The following is an 18710-nucleotide window of genomic DNA, read 5'->3' on the forward strand; positions in this document are numbered from 1 at the left end:
CCAGTTGACCTTCTATCATCTGCAGATCCTGCCCAATCTGCATCAGAGTATGATGATACAAGCATAGATGAAGACTTAACAATCAGGAGACCAAGTCCCTCTGTAAACTTTAGATACCTCAAAATCCTTTTCACTGCTTCCAATGAGAAGTAGGAGGAGCATGCAAATATTGGCATACTTTGTTAACAGAGTATGAAATATCAGGACGTGTAAGAGTCAAGTACTGTAATGCACCTACAATGCTTCTATAATTTGTTGCATCATCTGGCCCAAGTGCTTCTCCACTTTCAATAGTAAGTTTTTATGAAGTAGAGATAGGTGTACTGACTGGCTTACACTTTTCCATACCTACCCTTCTGAGAATATCAGTGGTATATTTTCCTTGTGTAAGAATTATACCATCCTTTACCTTCTTGACCTCAATTCCAAGAAAGTAATGTAGATCTCCCAAATCTTTAAGAGCAAATTCCAGTTATAAATCCTTGAGCAAGTAAGTTGTGGCATCTGGACTTGAACTGGCAACAATTATGTCATCAACATAGACAAGAACAAATATAGTAACATTGTTCTTATTATAAAAGAATAATGAAGTATCTGCCTTAGATGATGAAAACCCAAGCTTTTGCAACTCTGTACTTAGCCTTGAGTACCAGGCTCTCGGGGCATGTTTTAACCCATACAAAGCTTTATCCAACTTACAGATATAATGTTGTGTGTTTTTGTTTTCATATCCTGGTGGCTGCCGCATGAACACTTCTTCCTCAAGAACACCATGAAGAAACGCGTTCTGGACGTCTAGCTGTCGTAGGCTCCAACCTCTGGAAATAGCAATAGACAACACAAGTCGAATAGTAGTAGATGTAATAACAGGACTAAAGGTATCCTCATAGTCTATACGAAATCTCTGTTTAAAACCTTTTGCAACTAGTCTGGCCTTGTATCTGTCAATACTACCATCAGCTCTTTTCTTAATTTTATATACCCATTTGCAGTCAATCACATTTGCATCCCTCTTTGGTGGAACTAACCGCCAAGTTTTATTTTGAATGAGTGCATCATATTCAACATCCATAGCCTTTTTCCAATCCTTATGTGCAAGAGCATCATGCAAATTTTTTGGTTCACCAGTATTCGCGAGAAAAGCATGTTTAAGTTTATCATACGTGACCGTACCATCCGTATATTTCTTTTCCCGGACAATACCTGACCGAGATCGTGTATGACGGAGAGGAGCATGTCTGGCCACAGAAGATCCCGATTCTGCAGTAGCACTGTCATTCACAGGAGATCCGACCGGGCCGACCGAGTCTTCGCCTAGTGCAGACGTGGCAGTAGCAGGCGCGTTGTCCCCCTCGTCAGCGGCATCGTGACGTGCAGCGCGAGGAGAGGCACTGTCACTTGGAGGGTTATCGGCCACGTGATGAGATGTCGCGGGAGAAGCAGGGCGATCCTCCTAGGATCGCGTGTCCGGCAGGCTGGCGCGCAGATCAGCCTCGAATCACGCAGCCGGGATGACACGCAGATCAGCGCCAGGCAGAACAACCTGGGATCTGGCGCCGGAGCCAGCGCCAGGGGAATCGTCCTGGGATCGCGCGCCAGATCCTATTTTGGTTGTTTCTCCACACATGAAATCACGCCCTCTAGCTGCACAATCAACACCAGATTCAAATTGTTCCATGGAATTTTGCACATGATCATCATTAATTAATTCACCCCCCTGACCAGAAGATAACATAGGATCGGAAAGGAGGGATATTTCGTCACGCAAGAGGGCTCCCGCATGGGGATGAAGCTTAGAGAAAGGAAACAATGTTTCGTCAAAGATGACATCACGAGAAATATAGATACGGCCAGATGAGATCTCTAGGCATTTGTACCCTTTATGAAGATTACTATAGCCAAGAATCACACATTGTGTGGACCGAAACTCAAGTTTATGGCGATTGTAGGGACGCAAATTTGGGTAACAAGCACACCCAAAAAAATTTAGGGAGCTATAATCTGGTTTTTGATGAAACAAGCGTTCCAAAGGAGTGGTGTTTCCAATGACTCGACTGGGCAATCGATTGATAAGGTATGTAGCGGTGATAAAAGCCTCATCCCAATATTTGAGGGGCATTGATGCATGTGCTAAGAGAGACAAACCAACTTCCACAATATGACGATGTTTTCGTTCTGCTGAGCCATTTTGTTGATGAGCATGAGGGCAAGAGATATGATGAATAATGCCAATGCTACAAAAGAAGGAGTTGAGTTTCTCATACTTTCCTCCCCAGTCACTTTGGACTGCAAGGATTTTTCTATCAAATTGTCTTTCAAAAAGTTTTTGGAATTCTTGAATAACTGAAAGGATTTCAGATTTGAATTTAAGCAAATATATCCATGTAAATTTGCTGTAATCATCGATAAAGCTGACATAGTATTTCTTTCTACCAAAAGAATCTCTTGCATGACCCCATACATCACTAAAAATAAGCTCTAAAGGAGCATGAGACACACTATTTGACACGGGATAAGGAAGTTGGTGGCTTTTTGCACATTGGCAAGCTTCACAAACTGACTCACTTTCGGAACTATTTGACAATAATAAATTGCCTTTATTGACTACTTGCTTGACTATATTTGAAGAAGGATGCCCTAGTCTTTGGTGCCATTTGGCTAAGGAGGGCTTGATAGCAGAATAGACTTGGCGATGACGCTTGCGATCAAAGACTCTAGATGTGATGGGGTATAGTCCTCCGATGCATCTACAGCGATGGATGAGCTCCCTCGTTGCCCGATCCTTTATGAAAAAATAGGTAGGGTGAGTTTCAAAGAAAACATTATTGTCGTAGGTTAAACGAGACATGGAAGCTAGATTTTTATCGGCTTGTGAAACATGAAGGACATCTTTAAGCACAAGATCACGTTTAAGACTAGGGGAATTAATAGACGATTGACCAATGTGAAGAATGTCCATACCTCCACCGCTCGCGGTGTGAATTTGATCACTGCCGTGGTACCTCTCTCGGAGGGCAAGCTTCTCTAGCTCGTTTGTGACATGATCTGTGGCGCCAGAATCGGCATACCAGACCATGTCACCGTCAGGTCCGCCGTCCTTCCGCATGGCTACAGCAGCCTACCGTGCATCGGGCACGTATTCTTCATCGTACCGGTGCCAGCAGTCAATGACTTCATGGCCCGGTTTCTTGCACAGCTGACAGCGCGGTCGACGGTTGTTGTTGTTGTAGCCGTCATTGTAGCCATTCTTGTTGTAGCCGCCGCCGCGATCGATGCCGCCGCGGTCACCACCACCAGGGCGAGCCTGACCCTGGTTGCTGCTGCGTCCGCCGTCGCCACGTCCGCGCCCCTGTTGTCCACGCCCACGGCCACGTCCGCGAGAAGCGGCGTTGATAGAGGATTGGCGCAAATTACCTCCTTGGAGCATGCTGAGGCAGACGTCGAAGCTCAAGAGCTGGCTGTACAGCTCCTGGATCGTAACAGGTTCAATCCTCGCAGCCAACGCCGAGATCACAGGGTTGTAGTCGATGTCGAGACCAGCTATGACGTGGGAGATGATCTCGGCGTCTCCGAGAGGAGCACCAGCGCAGGCAACTTCATCTATGAGGGTTTTAATTTTTCCAAGATACTCTTCCATGGTTAGATTACCTTTCTGCAGATTTGTGAGCGCCATCCTTGTATTGATCTTCTGAGCTTGCGTTTGTGCAGCGAACATGGCATGGATGGCAGTCCATACCTCGGCCGGCGTCTGGAGCATCACGACTTGAGCAAGGACCTCTCGAGACAGAGATCCCACGAGGTATCCTTGTACCTGTTGCTGCTGAGCATACCACACCGATTTGGCATGGTTGACGACCTGCTCGTCCTTCCCATTGCTGGTGATGGTGATGGTGGCAGGGGCGCCGGACTTGCGGCCTCGAGGAAGTGCTCCATCTGTGCTCCCTTGATCTGGGGTAGCACGACAACCTTCCAGAGGAGGAAATTTGTCCTTGTGAGCTTCTCATTTGGAGGTGGACCGAGGGAGATCGAGCTGTTGGAGATGGAAGATGGTGCAAAGGTGGAGGAATAGGATGAAGCGGTGGATGGCGTGGTGACTGTCATGGTTTATCTCTCGGCTCGATCTTGTTTCCTCTCTCTCTCTCGATCAATAGATCGATTTTCTCTCGAAAGCTAGACGTACGAGAGGAAGGGCTCTGATGACCATATGAGAAAGCGTAGAACCCTTTGTCTCGGGCCGCATTTTTTTATAGTATCAATACCGTGGCATACAAGTTGATTCTCTAGGAGGTTACAATAGATAAGGGAGAGGCAAAGAGATAAGAAGGAAACTGGTTTAAAGTGATTTCCTATCTCTATACGGTTTATTTCTAACAGATATATGAGGGGTGTCGGTCAGCCCAAACATTTGACGCATGTTTGAGTCGTCCGTTCAAATTGAAATTTCGCGACCGGTTATTGACCGGGCAGCCGGCCGAGCGTTTGAGGGGGAGGGGGGTTGTTTGGATGCTCGGCTGTAGATGCTCTCATGACATGTTTCATAGGTTCAATAAGTACATTTTGATAGGTGAGCAGATCGACAAGCACTCCTAGATTCTCTTCTCTTCGTCTTTGAGCAATTCAAAGGCCGGTGGCCGCACGAAGAACAGGCCAAAGAGAGAGCCAAACCGTGAACCTAATAGTTGATCCCTACCTAGATTAATGAATACCAACACAACTTGGAAGCGCCTTCTTGATAAATTGATTCTGATTTTGGACCGTTTCTTCCACTCCTCCTTCTCGCGCCTATTTCTGAACCCCGTTTGAAAAGACAACCATTACGCATGGCTTGCAACTGTGCCGTACGTGACGCCGTCGCCTTGGGCCCTAGTATGTGCAGAGGCAAACCTGCGCGTCTTTAACGCTCTACGGCGACACCACTGCATCGTGCGTACACGAAAGATTCGTTCAAAGAGCTTTCTTCGGTGAATGTGTGTGTCAGTGTGTATCAATGCGCGCCATCTCCTCTCGGCCGTGATGCTCCACTAGATTTGTACAGCGCCGTAGCCGATCTTGCAATTCGTGCATGTATGCATACTGAAAAGGGCAACGGCAATTAATACGTGCACGAGCGCGTTAGTGAATTCGCCATTGGATGCCACGCATCTTTCGAAAGAACGAGGTCGATCTCGCCCGGCCGACCAAATCTGGTGGTTGATTCCTGTCTAATCAACCGGGACTGGAATGTTTGCCTTTGTATGCTCTGCCACTCGATCGCATCACATGCTCACTTCCGTAAAACGTCCGAAGCCATACAAACCAGAGTTTTTTTTTTTTTTGCAAATACGTATAAAACTAGACTTTTTAAGAGAAACTTCAATGCGTCGACCCAAACGGACGGCGTTTTTTCCGCATTTTGTTTGTTTGGATCAGTATGACGGACATCCTCTGTGAGCTTTTGTAATTGGGTAGGTGTTTGTACCCAATGCGACGAGCGATCATTTTTAGACGGCGTGAATTAAACATTTTGAAAAATATGAAAACCATTAATTAAACATTTAATGCTGGCGTGAAAGGCCTGTGATAGTCTGCATTACATTAAACATAAAATTAAGTTAACTAAAAACGAGGAAGCGCGTTGTCTTAGGCGTCCTTCTCCTCGTCTTTGTCGGGGCCGACGAGGTTGACGAGCGTCGGCGCCGGGCCAGCCCAGGGAAGGTTGTCTTCTAGGTGGCGGTGGCTTCGTCTGCAGGTGGTTGCGTCGGTGCTTGCTAGACAACACGTCGCTCCTCCTCCTCAACTTTGGCCTCACGCTCCATCAACTCGATCTGTCGAGCCTGTGCGTCCTCGTCCCTCACCCACCGCTGCCGCGAGTGCTCCAGGTAGGCCGCCTCCTGCTCCGGCATCGCACCCAGCCAAATGGGTGGAACGTTGACCCACTCGCGCACCACCCCGTCCCAAGCGCACATCTCGGGTGACTTCTGGGAGAGGATGAGGCCGGCTCCCCGCACGCTCGGATTAAAAAGAGCGCATATGGGTCGCTGACGCGTGAGCCCACGGTGGGCGATCATTGTTAATAAAGATGATGCCGGCTTTGACCGGGCGCCATGTGTGGATGGGCGTGGACATGAGAAGGCGCGCGATGCGTCCGCTTCGCGTCTGCGCCGACTCATTTCGGACGCAATTTTGGGCTGGTAATGTGTCCACACGAACGCGTTTTGGGTTTGGGTCGGCGCGTTGGGCCTTCACTTTTGTCCGCGCCAATCCAAACGGACGCGAGCAAGCATTTTGGGTTGCTCCGTCGGAGTTCCTCAAACATGTCTCATATTTTGTTTGATTCTTTTTAACACACTACTAAACATTGATGGTGTTAAGAAATTAGGCAATTTTTGTTTACGCTTAATCAAGTTTAGCAATGTCACAAAATTACTAATATGAGAACAAAGAGAGGTTCGAAACATATGAGTCTACGGAAACTCCGCTGGAATAATATGTTCAGCCATGAACCCATGATGATGACATCGAGTTGGTCGTTCCTTGTAGAGGAAATATTCGAAGTAGGCGGATATATGTCGAGGATGTAGTCGTAATTAAATGAGCAGTCGCGTGAATACACTCCTAGAAGTCTTATATGTGTCATCTGGTGCATGTTTTCAAGGGATGCGGTTTCATATGCATGTTTTCAAGGGATGCGGTTACATCTGGTGCGTGTGTGTTTTTTTTTCGTGTTTTGTCTCTATTCTACATAGACTATCTCACATGTACTTCCTTTACATAGAGAAGACGGGTGAGGCGAACTAAGCATATATTAGATGGTTATATTTTTAGTAGCACTAGAAGGAATTCGTTCAATCATGACGCCCCATTTTGATCAATGAATGGTCATTGTTATTGTTTTATGACCATTTTATGTCCAAATATAGATGGTCAACAGTTGGTGTCAAGAATGAAGAAACATGGCTTTCGATATTTTTGGCATAAGATCTATGAGCAAACTATTTTGATCATTAAATCCATGACCAAAACTTTGGTCAAGGGTTGTGTGAATAAACCATGTAGGATCTTACATGGCATGATGATGTGGCATTGGCGAACCATGTAGGATCTAACATGGCATGCTCACGTGGCACACATTTGGTGACATGGAATCCACATAGGATTTTAGATGGCATGGGCCTAGCCTAATTGTTTGGCCCGTTTATTTATAAGGTCATAATAATTTAGCCCAATCATTTGGTTCAATTTTTTTTGTTCAAATAGTCTAATTGATTTAGGTCTAGGCCTTATTTCACAAGGTTCACGTCGAGTAAAACATATTTATAAGATAGGACGATCAACTAATGAAATACCAGTTAAAATAAAATATTTACATATTTACATATCTTTCGTTTTAGCAACATGTTGCACAAAAAATACGCTATACATTTTCGCTCAACCGCAGGCTTGATGACTCTAGTCTCAACACGACCAACATGCATAGTTCCAATGACACCTATCTTGTACTTCCTGAAGGAGGAGGCACCTCTTAGGCTCATTGATCTAGTTAAGTGCCCTTCAACTAGAGGATGAAGGGAACCTTGTTAGGGCTGTAACCAACCTTCTTCAAGTAATTAAGAAGACACTTCCTAGACAATTACTACATCATAATGGGCCTTTGAGTATTTGGCAGTGGTGGCGTCCATCTGCGCCAAAAGAACATATCCATTAGGACATGTCAAATGCTCAAACCAGTCCAACCAATTGGATACTAGATAAAAACATAGTTCATCCATGTAAGTTCAGACTGGTGCAAGAAAAACATACTTAGATGAAATTGTAACTAACAGGGTTTATAAAACACTAGTACAAATGGGCTGCATTGTCTATTACAGTAAGGTGAAACATAATAGTAGCTACAATGTCTAACACGAAACATCAAACAACATGGTGTTTCAAGAATAAAAGGCAGAACCTTAATTAAGATAGTAGACTATGTATGCCCACGCCTAAACATACAACAACTCGATCATTCAAAGAATATAAAAACAAACATTACTAGCAAAAATGCATCTCCTTGCAAATTCAAATGAGAAGTACATGAAATAGATGTATTTGCAAAAATATTAACACAGACACAAGTTCCATATAGCAGATAAAGCACATCATTCAAAAGCTCCTTCGATCAAATAATAAGGAAGCATCATACATACAATAATTAAATCATACCTTGTTGCAACTGCAGGTCATTTACTTGATGTGAAGAGAAAGCAAAGAGACGGGTGTGGCCATCCTTTGAGATACAAGCCTCAAAACAACCATTGGTGGAGTCAATAATGATAAGCACAACACAAACATCCTAGGATGTCCGAGTGAGCATGTTCTTCATGAAATCACGGTGTGTAGGAGAATCAATGACGCTGCATGAGTACTTTGTGTTCTCAAATTTCTACAAAGCAATATAAATGGTGATACCTCTCTCATGCTCAAATTTGAGCTTGTCAGGCACCCAGGTGTACTTAAACGAACTCTTGTTCATCTCAGCGACTTCTTCTTAAACCTCTTATGACTCAATCACACACTTGTCAACGCCTCCAAGCTTGTAGATGAGGTGACAAGACGTGGTTGACTTGTGAGAGTCGACATGGCCATTGACCACAATTTTGATGTGGATCTTCTTCCTGCCCATGGCTGCTGGAACTGTCAACTACGTGCATAGACCAAATTAGGGTTGGTGAAAAGAGTTAACAAAACTCAATACTAATGTACGAATGATAGTGATAATTCATTGATAACAACATAGGTAAAACTATATAAACAACATCATTAAGAGGAACAAGCATAGCAACCATATTAACAATGGAAGAGTTTGTTCATAGACACACTACATTAGAACCTACAACACATGCACTTTGTTCCTGTACATATGCATATAAAAGAATACATCAGTTTCAACGTAAGTAATGAGGCAACAACACATTTTTTTAAATTTTAAAGTTATTGTCCAGAAGAGTTTGCAACATTTGAGCATTTGCCGTCATCACCGTATCGGAAGGAGCTGTGGGCATCGAGGATGGGAGCCAGGTTGACCACGGTGGGGATAGGGGAGAGGAGGAGGAGGCATTCGACAGAGCGTGGGTAGCATGGATGAGGGTGAGAAGTGGGCATTGGCGGTGGGGTTGGGGAAGGAGAAGCGAGAGAAACGGAAAGGGGAGAGAAAGTGTGGCTAGGATTTCAGTGGGGAGGCGGAGCTCCATGAGTGGATCTGGATGGAAGATGAGATCGGGAGAGTGAGATGGAGCGAAGGATCAGCGGATGATGTTGTCCCTGAAATTTTACCTCATAAACTAGTCCACCCTCTTTTCATCCCATTGGCAAAAACGAGAAACTCACGCAATCTTCCCCTCCTCCCACGACCCCCTCACATGACCTCCGCACCCAATTTGCCTTTGTAATCCCTTCTCGATGGATCTCCTCGTCACTTTAATCCCTAATTTATCTCATGCCCACCCATACCATGGTCGTGTTAATGCCAACAGGATGTTTCAAGTGTGGACACTTAGAGAAATTAAATCTAGTAGATATAATTTCAACTTTCTTTTTTAGGCAACAAATTATTTTCTATATAATTTTATTTAAAATGCATGTATTTGTAAAAACACACCATGTAGGCTGCCCAGATCTTATGACAATACCATTTGGTCGTAATAGAACAACAATGTGTTCACAAATGTTGCTACACATTCTTATGACCATTTTGTGCAATGGAGTTTTGACCTTTTCCCATGTATGGTCATAAAATTCTAGGGTTTGGACCTTCTTAAAATTTTTTGCAGATTTTGGTCATAGATCTATGATCAATTTGGCCACCATCATTATTTTTTATCATAAAGAGACATATTTCTTATAGTGTGCTGGAATAAGACCACACACGTTCAAGGCCTATACTTGACACATGTTGTTGCATATTTCCTGAACTTATTTCAATTCTTCCACGTTGTTCTTTCAACACGTGATGGAAGAATTCTCTCAAAGTAGAAACCGTGCCCACAATTAGATCAAGTATGGACACGTACACGTGAGCTAGGCAGTGCATTTCATGCAAAAATCTAGTTCTTCCATCAAGGCGTATAATATTAGTCCAAACTCGAAGTCGATCCATGAGATGCTATGCGCACGCATTGCATGGTGTGTCGTGGCGTAAAGTGAGCGAGTGAGTGAGTGCGCGTATTGCATCTCTCTTTCCACATGCTACATGAAGTAATAGTACATGTCACCTTGTATATTCGCGTTTCTTCTACTTGGATAGGCATCGAACTAGATTTCAGAATTTTTAACTCGGGTGAGATACAACTTTCATGGGTCGAGGCCTATAAAAGATAACATATGGGTAGTTCATTTTGTATAACCCAACGATAATATTTACCTAATAATAAAGAGGCTATCGCTTTCGTCGAAAAACCCACCGAGGTGATTTTACAAAAAAGTTCTTACTGTTTATGACATTAAACTCGTAGTATATATTAAATATTTTTTTAAATACTCATATCTTTTAAACTGTAACTTCAAATTTAACATATTATACATGGAATTTGATTAAAAAAATATGTAGAATTTAAATATGATATTATTTTATCTGTTAAACGTTTAATAAAAATACTATCTAGGGTGCAATCTTAATAAATAAGTCATTATTCGTCTTTCTTTCATACCGGTACTCATCCGGGTTGGAAATGAACACGTCAACAAAATGAGGATTAGAGATGAAACTGAAGGTCACTTGACTGATTCTTTGTACGTATTAAATCTACATGCAAGCCGTGTTAAAATAGAAGACCTGTGAAATTTTGAACTGCATTTTTGTAAGATAAGACCATCTTTATTTGTATTGTAACTATAAATTCTCAAATTATAGACATTTTTTATAAATTAAGAGCGTGTGCCGTGTGGTATTTCTTTCTCCCGTTGCAACGCATGGGCCCTTTTGCTATTCTCCCGTGGCTTCCGTCGGAAAACCCACCGCGACATTTTTATAAAAAAGCCCCTGTAATTTTTGTTATTCAACCCGCGCTTCATCATTTATCTGCAACGCAAAAGGAAAAAAACGATTCGCTGCAAAAATTATACCCGTACGCATCCGCTCCTCCCGTCGACCCTAGGCCACCCTGGCCTGTACCCAGGCCGCCGCCACACCACTCGCCGCCGCGGCCGACCTCAACCGCCACCGCTGCCGATCTCAACCCACCCGCCTCCGCGACCGTACCTCTTCCCGCTCACTGCCGTCGTTGCGGCACTCGAGCGCATCGCGTCGACCATGATCCACCCCGGCGTGTGCCCAGGCCGCTGCCACACCACTCACCGCCGCGGCCGACCTCAACCCCCACTGTTGTCGATCTCAACCCACACGCCTCCGCGGCCGTACATCTGCCTGCTTGCTGCCCCGTTTCGGCGCTCGAGCACAACTTCTGGATCAAATCAACGTGAAAGCTACAGTGACCGGGGATGATGCGTCTGCTCGATGCAGAACAGCGGCGGCGCGACGGAGCGAAGTACTTGCAGGTGGAGGCGGGCCTCCATGGCTCACATGGAAAACTCCAAGGTTATGGCGCGGCAACGACGAATCCTTATGGCCAGATAGAGGCGCCTAACCCTTGCTCCCCTCATCGTATCCCTCCTCCGGCAGGAACTCATCATCTGATGAGATCCCCTCCCCATGCCTCCAACCGTGTGTCAAGCACCGGCAAGAAATTTTGTTTTGTGGGGATTTATTTGCTGATGAATGAATGTATTGAATGTAAGATTGTATTATTGTAGAGACAGAGAATGGAACACCACCTTCAGTTTGTCATCTGATCCCACATTCTCTATCCCATGAGTGAAATAAGATAACAGTCCATTGATCAATTCATGTAGCCTCTTTGTTTTGCTTTGCTTGTCCCGCTCAATTTCTCATCATGATGGAATTAACAATGGATGGGTTGATTTCTCAACAAAATAGGATAGGACTGACTACATTAGTTAGTTAGCTTATTATTTTAATAAATCAAAATGATTATAAAAAAATTAAAAGCGTGTGATATTTTTTCTCCCGTTGCAATGCACGGGCCCTTTTGCTAGTATTATCAATATATATATATTGAGAGGTAAGATTATGTCTATGACGTTTTAGGACTAATATGGGCCTTTTCACTTCTTAAATTAAGAAATCAAATCATATCGCTAGTACAACAAAACAACACCAAATAAGAAAAGCAATGTTGCAAATTAATGATATCTATATCTTTTATTTTGGCTGTGTGTAATATAATTTTCAGTATTGGCTCATACAATATATGATAGTATAATAAAGATTCACGTGATATATGATTTCCAAATAAAGATTATTGCCATATAATACTTATGATTATTTTTCTTCATAGAAACACTTGCTAATATAGACCCAAATAAATGACATTAATGCACATATATTACTTAAGATATGCATGTTTTAAGTACATAAATATATTGGCCATTTATTAAAGATTAATATACATACCAGTAGTATACTTTTATAAGATATCATATATATATATATTAACTATAAAATATGTAATCAGTGAACATTTATCACTAAAAATATCAGCTGTCTTTATAATTTCCAAGTACAGTACATCTTGTCTTTTCAAGAAAAAAGGACGAGGCTAGCACGGCTACACGTCTGTTTAATGCAAGATACGAGTACTCCCTTTGATCCGTATTAGTTGTCGTTGATTTAAAACAAAATCTGTACTAAATCAGCGACAATTTATATGGTAGGAAGAGTAGTCGCTTTTCTTTTCAAAACAAAATACTGAGCACAAACAGGTTTTGGTCAACCACTCCCATATCGTCAAGACATCAGCCGACGTCGGCACACGTACTACTCCCACGATATATCGGTTGCCTCGTATACCCTCTTCCCGGGCCCAGAGCCTCCCTCGTTTCAGACCCGGTAACCCAGAAACGACCCGCTTATATACGGAGCCGTTCGTTGACACGGCGACGACGAAGTTAAACAAACAACTCCCTCCTCCCTCGCCTCGCCCCCGCAGACACACCACCGACGACAACCACCTCCAGCGTTAATGCTCCACCGACGCCGGTAATGGCCACCGCCGTCGCCGCAGTGACCTCGCCGGATCTCTTCTCGTTCCACGCGTCCATCGCGCCCTTGCCGGCACCCCTGGTCGACGCTGAAGACGGCGATGGCGACTTCGAGTTCCGCATCCCCGCGGCGGTTGCCGCGCTCTCCGCCGCGGATGAGCTCTTCTCGGACGGAAAGCTCGTGCCTCTCCTCCCGCTGCTGAATCCCACCTCAACCTGCTCCGCTCCGCCGTGCGTGGAGGAGCCTCCCTCGGAGCCCGCGTCTCCCCGCGCGCCGCGGTGCGCTGGGCGGCGGTGGCGTGATCTCCTCCTCCTCGTGACAAAGAAGCCCAAAGTCGGCGAGACCAAGGGTCGCACGGAAGGAGCTCTGGGACGGCGGGAGGCGCATTCGCGGCCGCTCCTGTCGCGCGACTCCTCCTCGTCCTCGTCGGCCTCCTCGTGCGACTCCGGCAAGAACGCGCGCCGCCCGCCGCCCCCGTCGCGCCCACCCCTGCGGACGCGCTCCGCGCCGGTGGCGAGCCTCCTCCACCTCATGTCCAAGAAGACCGCCAGCGACTGCAGGAACAGCGCCGCCGCGGCCACGCCCCCGAAGCAGCGGCAGCAGCAGCAGCCGTGCGCGCACCCGCTCCTGACCCGGGCCTCCTCGTCGTCGTCGGCCTCCTCCTCGGACTCCGGCAGGAACTCCCGCCCGCCGTGGCATCCGCGCGGCCCCGCGCGGCCATGGCGCCCCGCGATAGCCGCCGAGAGCCCGCGTGTCAGCGCGTCCGGCCGCGTGGTGTTCCGGGGTCTGGAGCGGTGCTCGAGCACGCCCGCCGCGGCGGGCGTCGGCAGCCTGCGGCGGCCGCGGCCGAGGGGCATGGAGCGGTCGTACTCGACCAATGTGCGCGTGGATCCGGTGATCAACGTGTTCGGGTTCGGGCACCTGTTCTTCCCAGGTTCGCCAGCCAAGGAGAAGAAGGCCGACACCGCCGGGGGCGGCCGGAGGAACAGGCCGGAGAAGCTGGCGATGATGCTGAGAGATCCGCAGGATTAGGTGGTGGCCATGCTGGAAATAACGCATGAGATTCGTCTTGTCGCGGATTCTTCTCTGTATTTTTCATCTTGTTTTCTTTCAGTTTTGTAATATACAGCTACTCCTCTTGTTTAGAACTAGATCTCTCAAATTTCAGAGACCTCATGCCAATCTGAACCTACTCTGATCTCTGAACCGTCTTCAGAGTGGGGATGTAAAAAATTTACTCATGAACAGAAGAACGTTTGGTTCCAAAACCCAGATGGTTTTGCTTGAAGCTGAAGATCACTGTGAAATCGGATCAGGATGCGGTGAGTACTTTTAAAATTGGAAAGCAGGATGCAGTGTCGAATCACAACTGTTGGAGCAATGGGACATCAAAGTTTTGAAATTTATCTGGCTGTCCCCGACAGTACAATAGACTAGGGTGCAGTGACTGCCCTGCCGCCTGCCGCGGGTGCCAGAAAAGAGAAGTGGGTCGAGATGAGATAGGCCCCGTGATCTGTGCTCTGCTGCCCCCACCTTCCCACCTGTGCTGCTACAATTCAAAACCCTCTTAAATTTGTTGTATACTGCTGCTTGTGGAAATCACATGTGTGCAACTGACAAGCCAGCATATAGAGTTTTTAAAAGGAGATGTATACATTTTGATGGCTATATGGCATGGTGCTGATTTGAAACCATTATGACGTATTTTATTCGTAGCACACATGGGGATCTATGGTACTACCTCTAGTAGCATCATGGATTTATGGCTCCAATGTTTGATGTTTCACATGCGCCCTACGACCAATGCCTGAGCAGGTTCCTACAAGTCTAAGCTTTGCTCCATCAACTACAACGCGCCACCCAAACAAACGACGTTTTTGTCTGTTTTTATTTGTTTCATTCAGTCCTTAACTCATCGTTTGCCCTGTTTAATATTTAGGTCGACGGTACGTCCAACATATCGACATCGTTTTTTTAATAAATATACACACATTTTGCATTATTTGACAAGTATATATAGAAAATAACATAATTTCACAATCAAATAAAACATAGTTATAAAACCAAACAAATTAAGCATAGTTTTACAAACCAAATAAAAATTAAATAATTAAATTGTCTCAAAAAGATGTAAAAAAATATACATCTATATGTTGTCAACATGAGCTCATATATGCTTAACAAAATCATTTTGCAACTGCATGTGAGTTTTTCAGTCACGCATTTCATGATAAAATTAGATGAATTGTTCAAACATTACCGCTCCTTCATGCTCACTCACAACATTCTCACCCTGAAACTGAAACCCTAGATCGTAGATACGTTTCGGGCGCTCATCTTTTACGATCATATTATGCATAATAACACAAGTTGACAACACCTCCCACTGTTTCTTGGTGCTCCAAGTCCTAGCATGATATCCGTGACACCTCCAACTTAATCGTACATTAATTATACACACAAATGCGTAAGACCAAGATTACGGACTCACGGAAAGATATCACAACACAACCCTAGACACAAACTAAAGTCATACAAACTTCATATTACAAGCGAGAGGCCTCGAGGGCTCGAATACACACAAGTCAGTGAAAGAAAATAATATCTGAGTACACACATAAGTCAACAAGTTTTCCCTTAATAAGGCTAGCACAAATATAACATAGAACGGAGAGGCAAGGCCTCCTCCCCGGGAACCTCCTAACTACGCCTGGTCGTCAGCGGCCTCCACGTAGTAGTAGGCTCCATCAGGTTAGTAGTCATTGGCGAGATCAGCCATCTCCTAGGCTCCGTCATCTGGTTGCGGCAATCATATCAAGAGGAAAAGGCGGAGCAAAGCAATGGTGAGTACTCATCCAGAGATCCTTCCTCGACTCCCTGAAAGAAAGCAATCTCGGAGCCAACATTCAAGTTAGGCCACAGTTCTAGTTGTATTAGATCGGGAAACAACTCCAAGTCGTTCTGTTACCGTGGACACGACTATTCGAATAGTTGAATCATCCTTGCAGGGGTGCACCACATTTCCCAACATGCTTCATAACCTCTGGCCGGACACACTTTCCTGGGTCATCACCGGCCTCGGGACATCAACACGTCCTAGCCGTACCTAGGCTCAATAGAGAGGCCAGCCCGCCAATCTAAATCCTAAGCACACACGAGTCTTGGGCCCATTTCCCTTTGCACTCCTGCACGTTGCGAGGGCGGCCAAGATCTCTTCTGGCACCTCTTATACGAGATCAATGCTTACGCGGATCACTTGGGCATGCGCCACTCCATTGTTGACGTCCAAAGAGCTTCGGTTGTTACAACGACGCTGAGTACCCATAACTTCTCCCGCGTGAAGGTTAGTGCCAAAAGGTCAATCGAACAACTCAGATCCAATATCCAATCCCTCTAATGTTTTATTAACTGCGGTGACGATCAATCACCCACGATATGTGGTCCCATCGCCCCGTTTCGAGGATGTGTGGCAAGGGACAAGAATGCTCGACCACGCCTCATCACAATCACACGGGTATCCACCTGCTCCACACATCTCATCATGTTCCAGTAGTAAAGTGAATGTAACGATGTGTCTATAACATTAGAGGAATCCGAGGTATCACCATCCATGGATTCCAATCGACACCGTCAAGGTGACTAGAGAGGAATCACACTCGATGGTTCACGCTTAAGGGGTTGCATCACACAGTTGTTATCGGAAGTGGTGAATGAGGAATCACCCTTCGTAATCCACCTCTGGTTAACTACACTATTGAGTTAACATCAGGAGTACATTACGAGATATCACCCTTGATACTCGAAAGTAGCTCTGCAGAGTCGTACAACAAAGGGGTGTGAGGTGATGTGACAGATCATGGTTTGTCGATCGGATGATCGAGTCTTCGGGTCTCCGAGTCATCAAGTCGCCGAGTCTTCGAAAATGAAGCAGGGGCAACTGGGGCTAAGTGGGGTCATTGGGGATCACTAATCCACGTATACTAAGCATTTAATATGCAGTAGGGTACAATAGGAGTTTAACAAAAATAGGCTATGCATCCGAATAGGAGCTATCTACAACAGTAGCAAAATCTAATGCAAGCATGAGGGAGAAAGATTGGGTGATATAGGGATGATCATGGGGGGTTTGTTGTTGGGGAACGTCGCATGGGAAACAAAAAATTTCCTACGCGCACGAAGACCTATCATGGTGATGTCCATCTACGAGAGGGGATTTCCGATCTACGTACCCTTGTAGATCGCACAGCAGAAGCGTTGGTGAACGCGGTTGATGCAGTGGAACTTCCTCACGTCCCTCGATCCGCCCCGCAAACCGTCCCACGAACTGTCCCGCGGTCCGTCCCACGATCTAGTGCCGAACAGACAGCACCTTCGCGTTCAGCACACGTACAGCTCGACGATGATCTCGGCCTTCTTGATCCAGCAAGAGAGACGGAGAGGTAGATGAGTTCTCCGGCAGCGTGACGGCGCTCCGGAGGTTGGTGATGATCTAATCTCGGCAGGGCTCCGCCCGAGCTCTGCAGAAACGCGATCTAGAGGTAAAACCGTGGAGTTATGTGGTCGGGCTGCCTTGGAAAAGTTGTCTCAAATCAGCCCTAATTGCTCCATATATATAGGAGGAGGGAGGGGAGGCTTGCCTTGAGGCTCAAGGAGCCCCAAGGGCTGCGCCACCAAGGGAGGAGGAGTCCTCCTCCAATCCTAGTCCAACTAGGATTGGAAAGTGGAGTCCTTCTCTCCTTTCCCACCTCCTTTTTTTTTCTTTCTCTTTGATTTTCTATCCTTGGCGCATAGGGCCTTCTTGGGCTGTCCCACCAGCCCACCAAGGGCTGGTGCGCCACCCCCAAGGCCTATGGGATTCCCCGGGGTGGGTTGCCCCCCCCGGTGAACACTCGGAACCCATTTGTCATTCTCGGTACATTCCCGGTAACTCCAAAAACCTTCCGGTAATCAAATGAGGTCATCCTATATATCAATCTTTGTTTCCGGACCATTCCGGAAACCCTCGTGACGTCCGATATCTCATCCGGGACTCCGAACAACATTCGGTAACCAACCATATAACTCAAACACGCATAAAACAACGTCGAACCTTAAGTGTGCAGACCCTGCGGGTTCGAGAACTATGCAGACATGACCCGAGTGACTCCTCGGTCAATATCCAATAGCGGGACCTGGATGCCCATATTGGATCCCACATATTCTACGAAGATCTTATCGTTTGAACCTCAGTGCCAAGGATTCATATAATCCCGTATGTCATTCCCTTTGTCCTTCGGTATGTTACTTGCCCGAGATTCGATCGTCGGTATCCGCATACCTATTTCAATCTCGTTTACCGGCAAGTCTCTTTACTCGTTCCGTAATACAAGATCCCGCAACTTACACTAAGTCACATTGTTTGCAAGGCTTGTGTGTGATGTTGTATTACCGAGTGGGCCCCGAGATACCTCTCCGTCACATGGAGTGACAAATCCCAGTCTCGATCCATACTAACTCAACGAACACCTTCGGAGATACCTGTAGAGCATCTTTGTAGTCACCGAGTTACGTTGCGACGTTTGATACACACAAAGCATTCCTCCGGTGTCAGTGAGTTATATGATCTCATGGTCATAGGAACAAATACTTGACACGC

General features: G+C 45.8%; 1 protein-coding gene, 1 non-coding gene and 1 pseudogene across 2 annotated transcripts; 1 reads left to right on the forward strand and 2 right to left on the reverse strand.

Moving 5' to 3' along the window:
- Positions 1-3438: 3438 nt before the first annotated feature.
- On the reverse strand, positions 3439-3577 carry LOC123433745. Its single transcript, XR_006625071.1, has one exon. It is a non-coding gene; the product is annotated as a small nucleolar RNA Z247 (small nucleolar RNA).
- Positions 3578-5747: 2170 nt separating this feature from the next.
- On the reverse strand, positions 5748-8641 carry LOC123428757 (annotated as a pseudogene).
- A 4336-nt stretch (positions 8642-12977) lies between these two features.
- Positions 12978-14343, forward strand: LOC123430794. The gene has a single exon (XM_045114632.1). It carries the CDS (start codon positions 13076-13078, stop codon positions 14105-14107), a length of 1032 nt encoding a protein of 343 aa, XP_044970567.1. The 5' UTR covers positions 12978-13075; the 3' UTR covers positions 14108-14343.
- Positions 14344-18710: the final 4367 nt, after the last annotated feature.

Source organism: Hordeum vulgare, chromosome 2H (assembly GCF_904849725.1).
Source record: "Hordeum vulgare subsp. vulgare chromosome 2H, MorexV3_pseudomolecules_assembly, whole genome shotgun sequence".
Taxonomy (NCBI): domain Eukaryota; kingdom Viridiplantae; phylum Streptophyta; class Magnoliopsida; order Poales; family Poaceae; genus Hordeum; species Hordeum vulgare.

Bases quoted from the DNA above. Each gene is read 5' to 3' on its own strand.
- LOC123430794 (XM_045114632.1), top strand. From the start codon at position 13,076: ATGGCCACCGCCGTCGCCGCAGTGACCTCGCCGGATCTCTTCTCGTTC.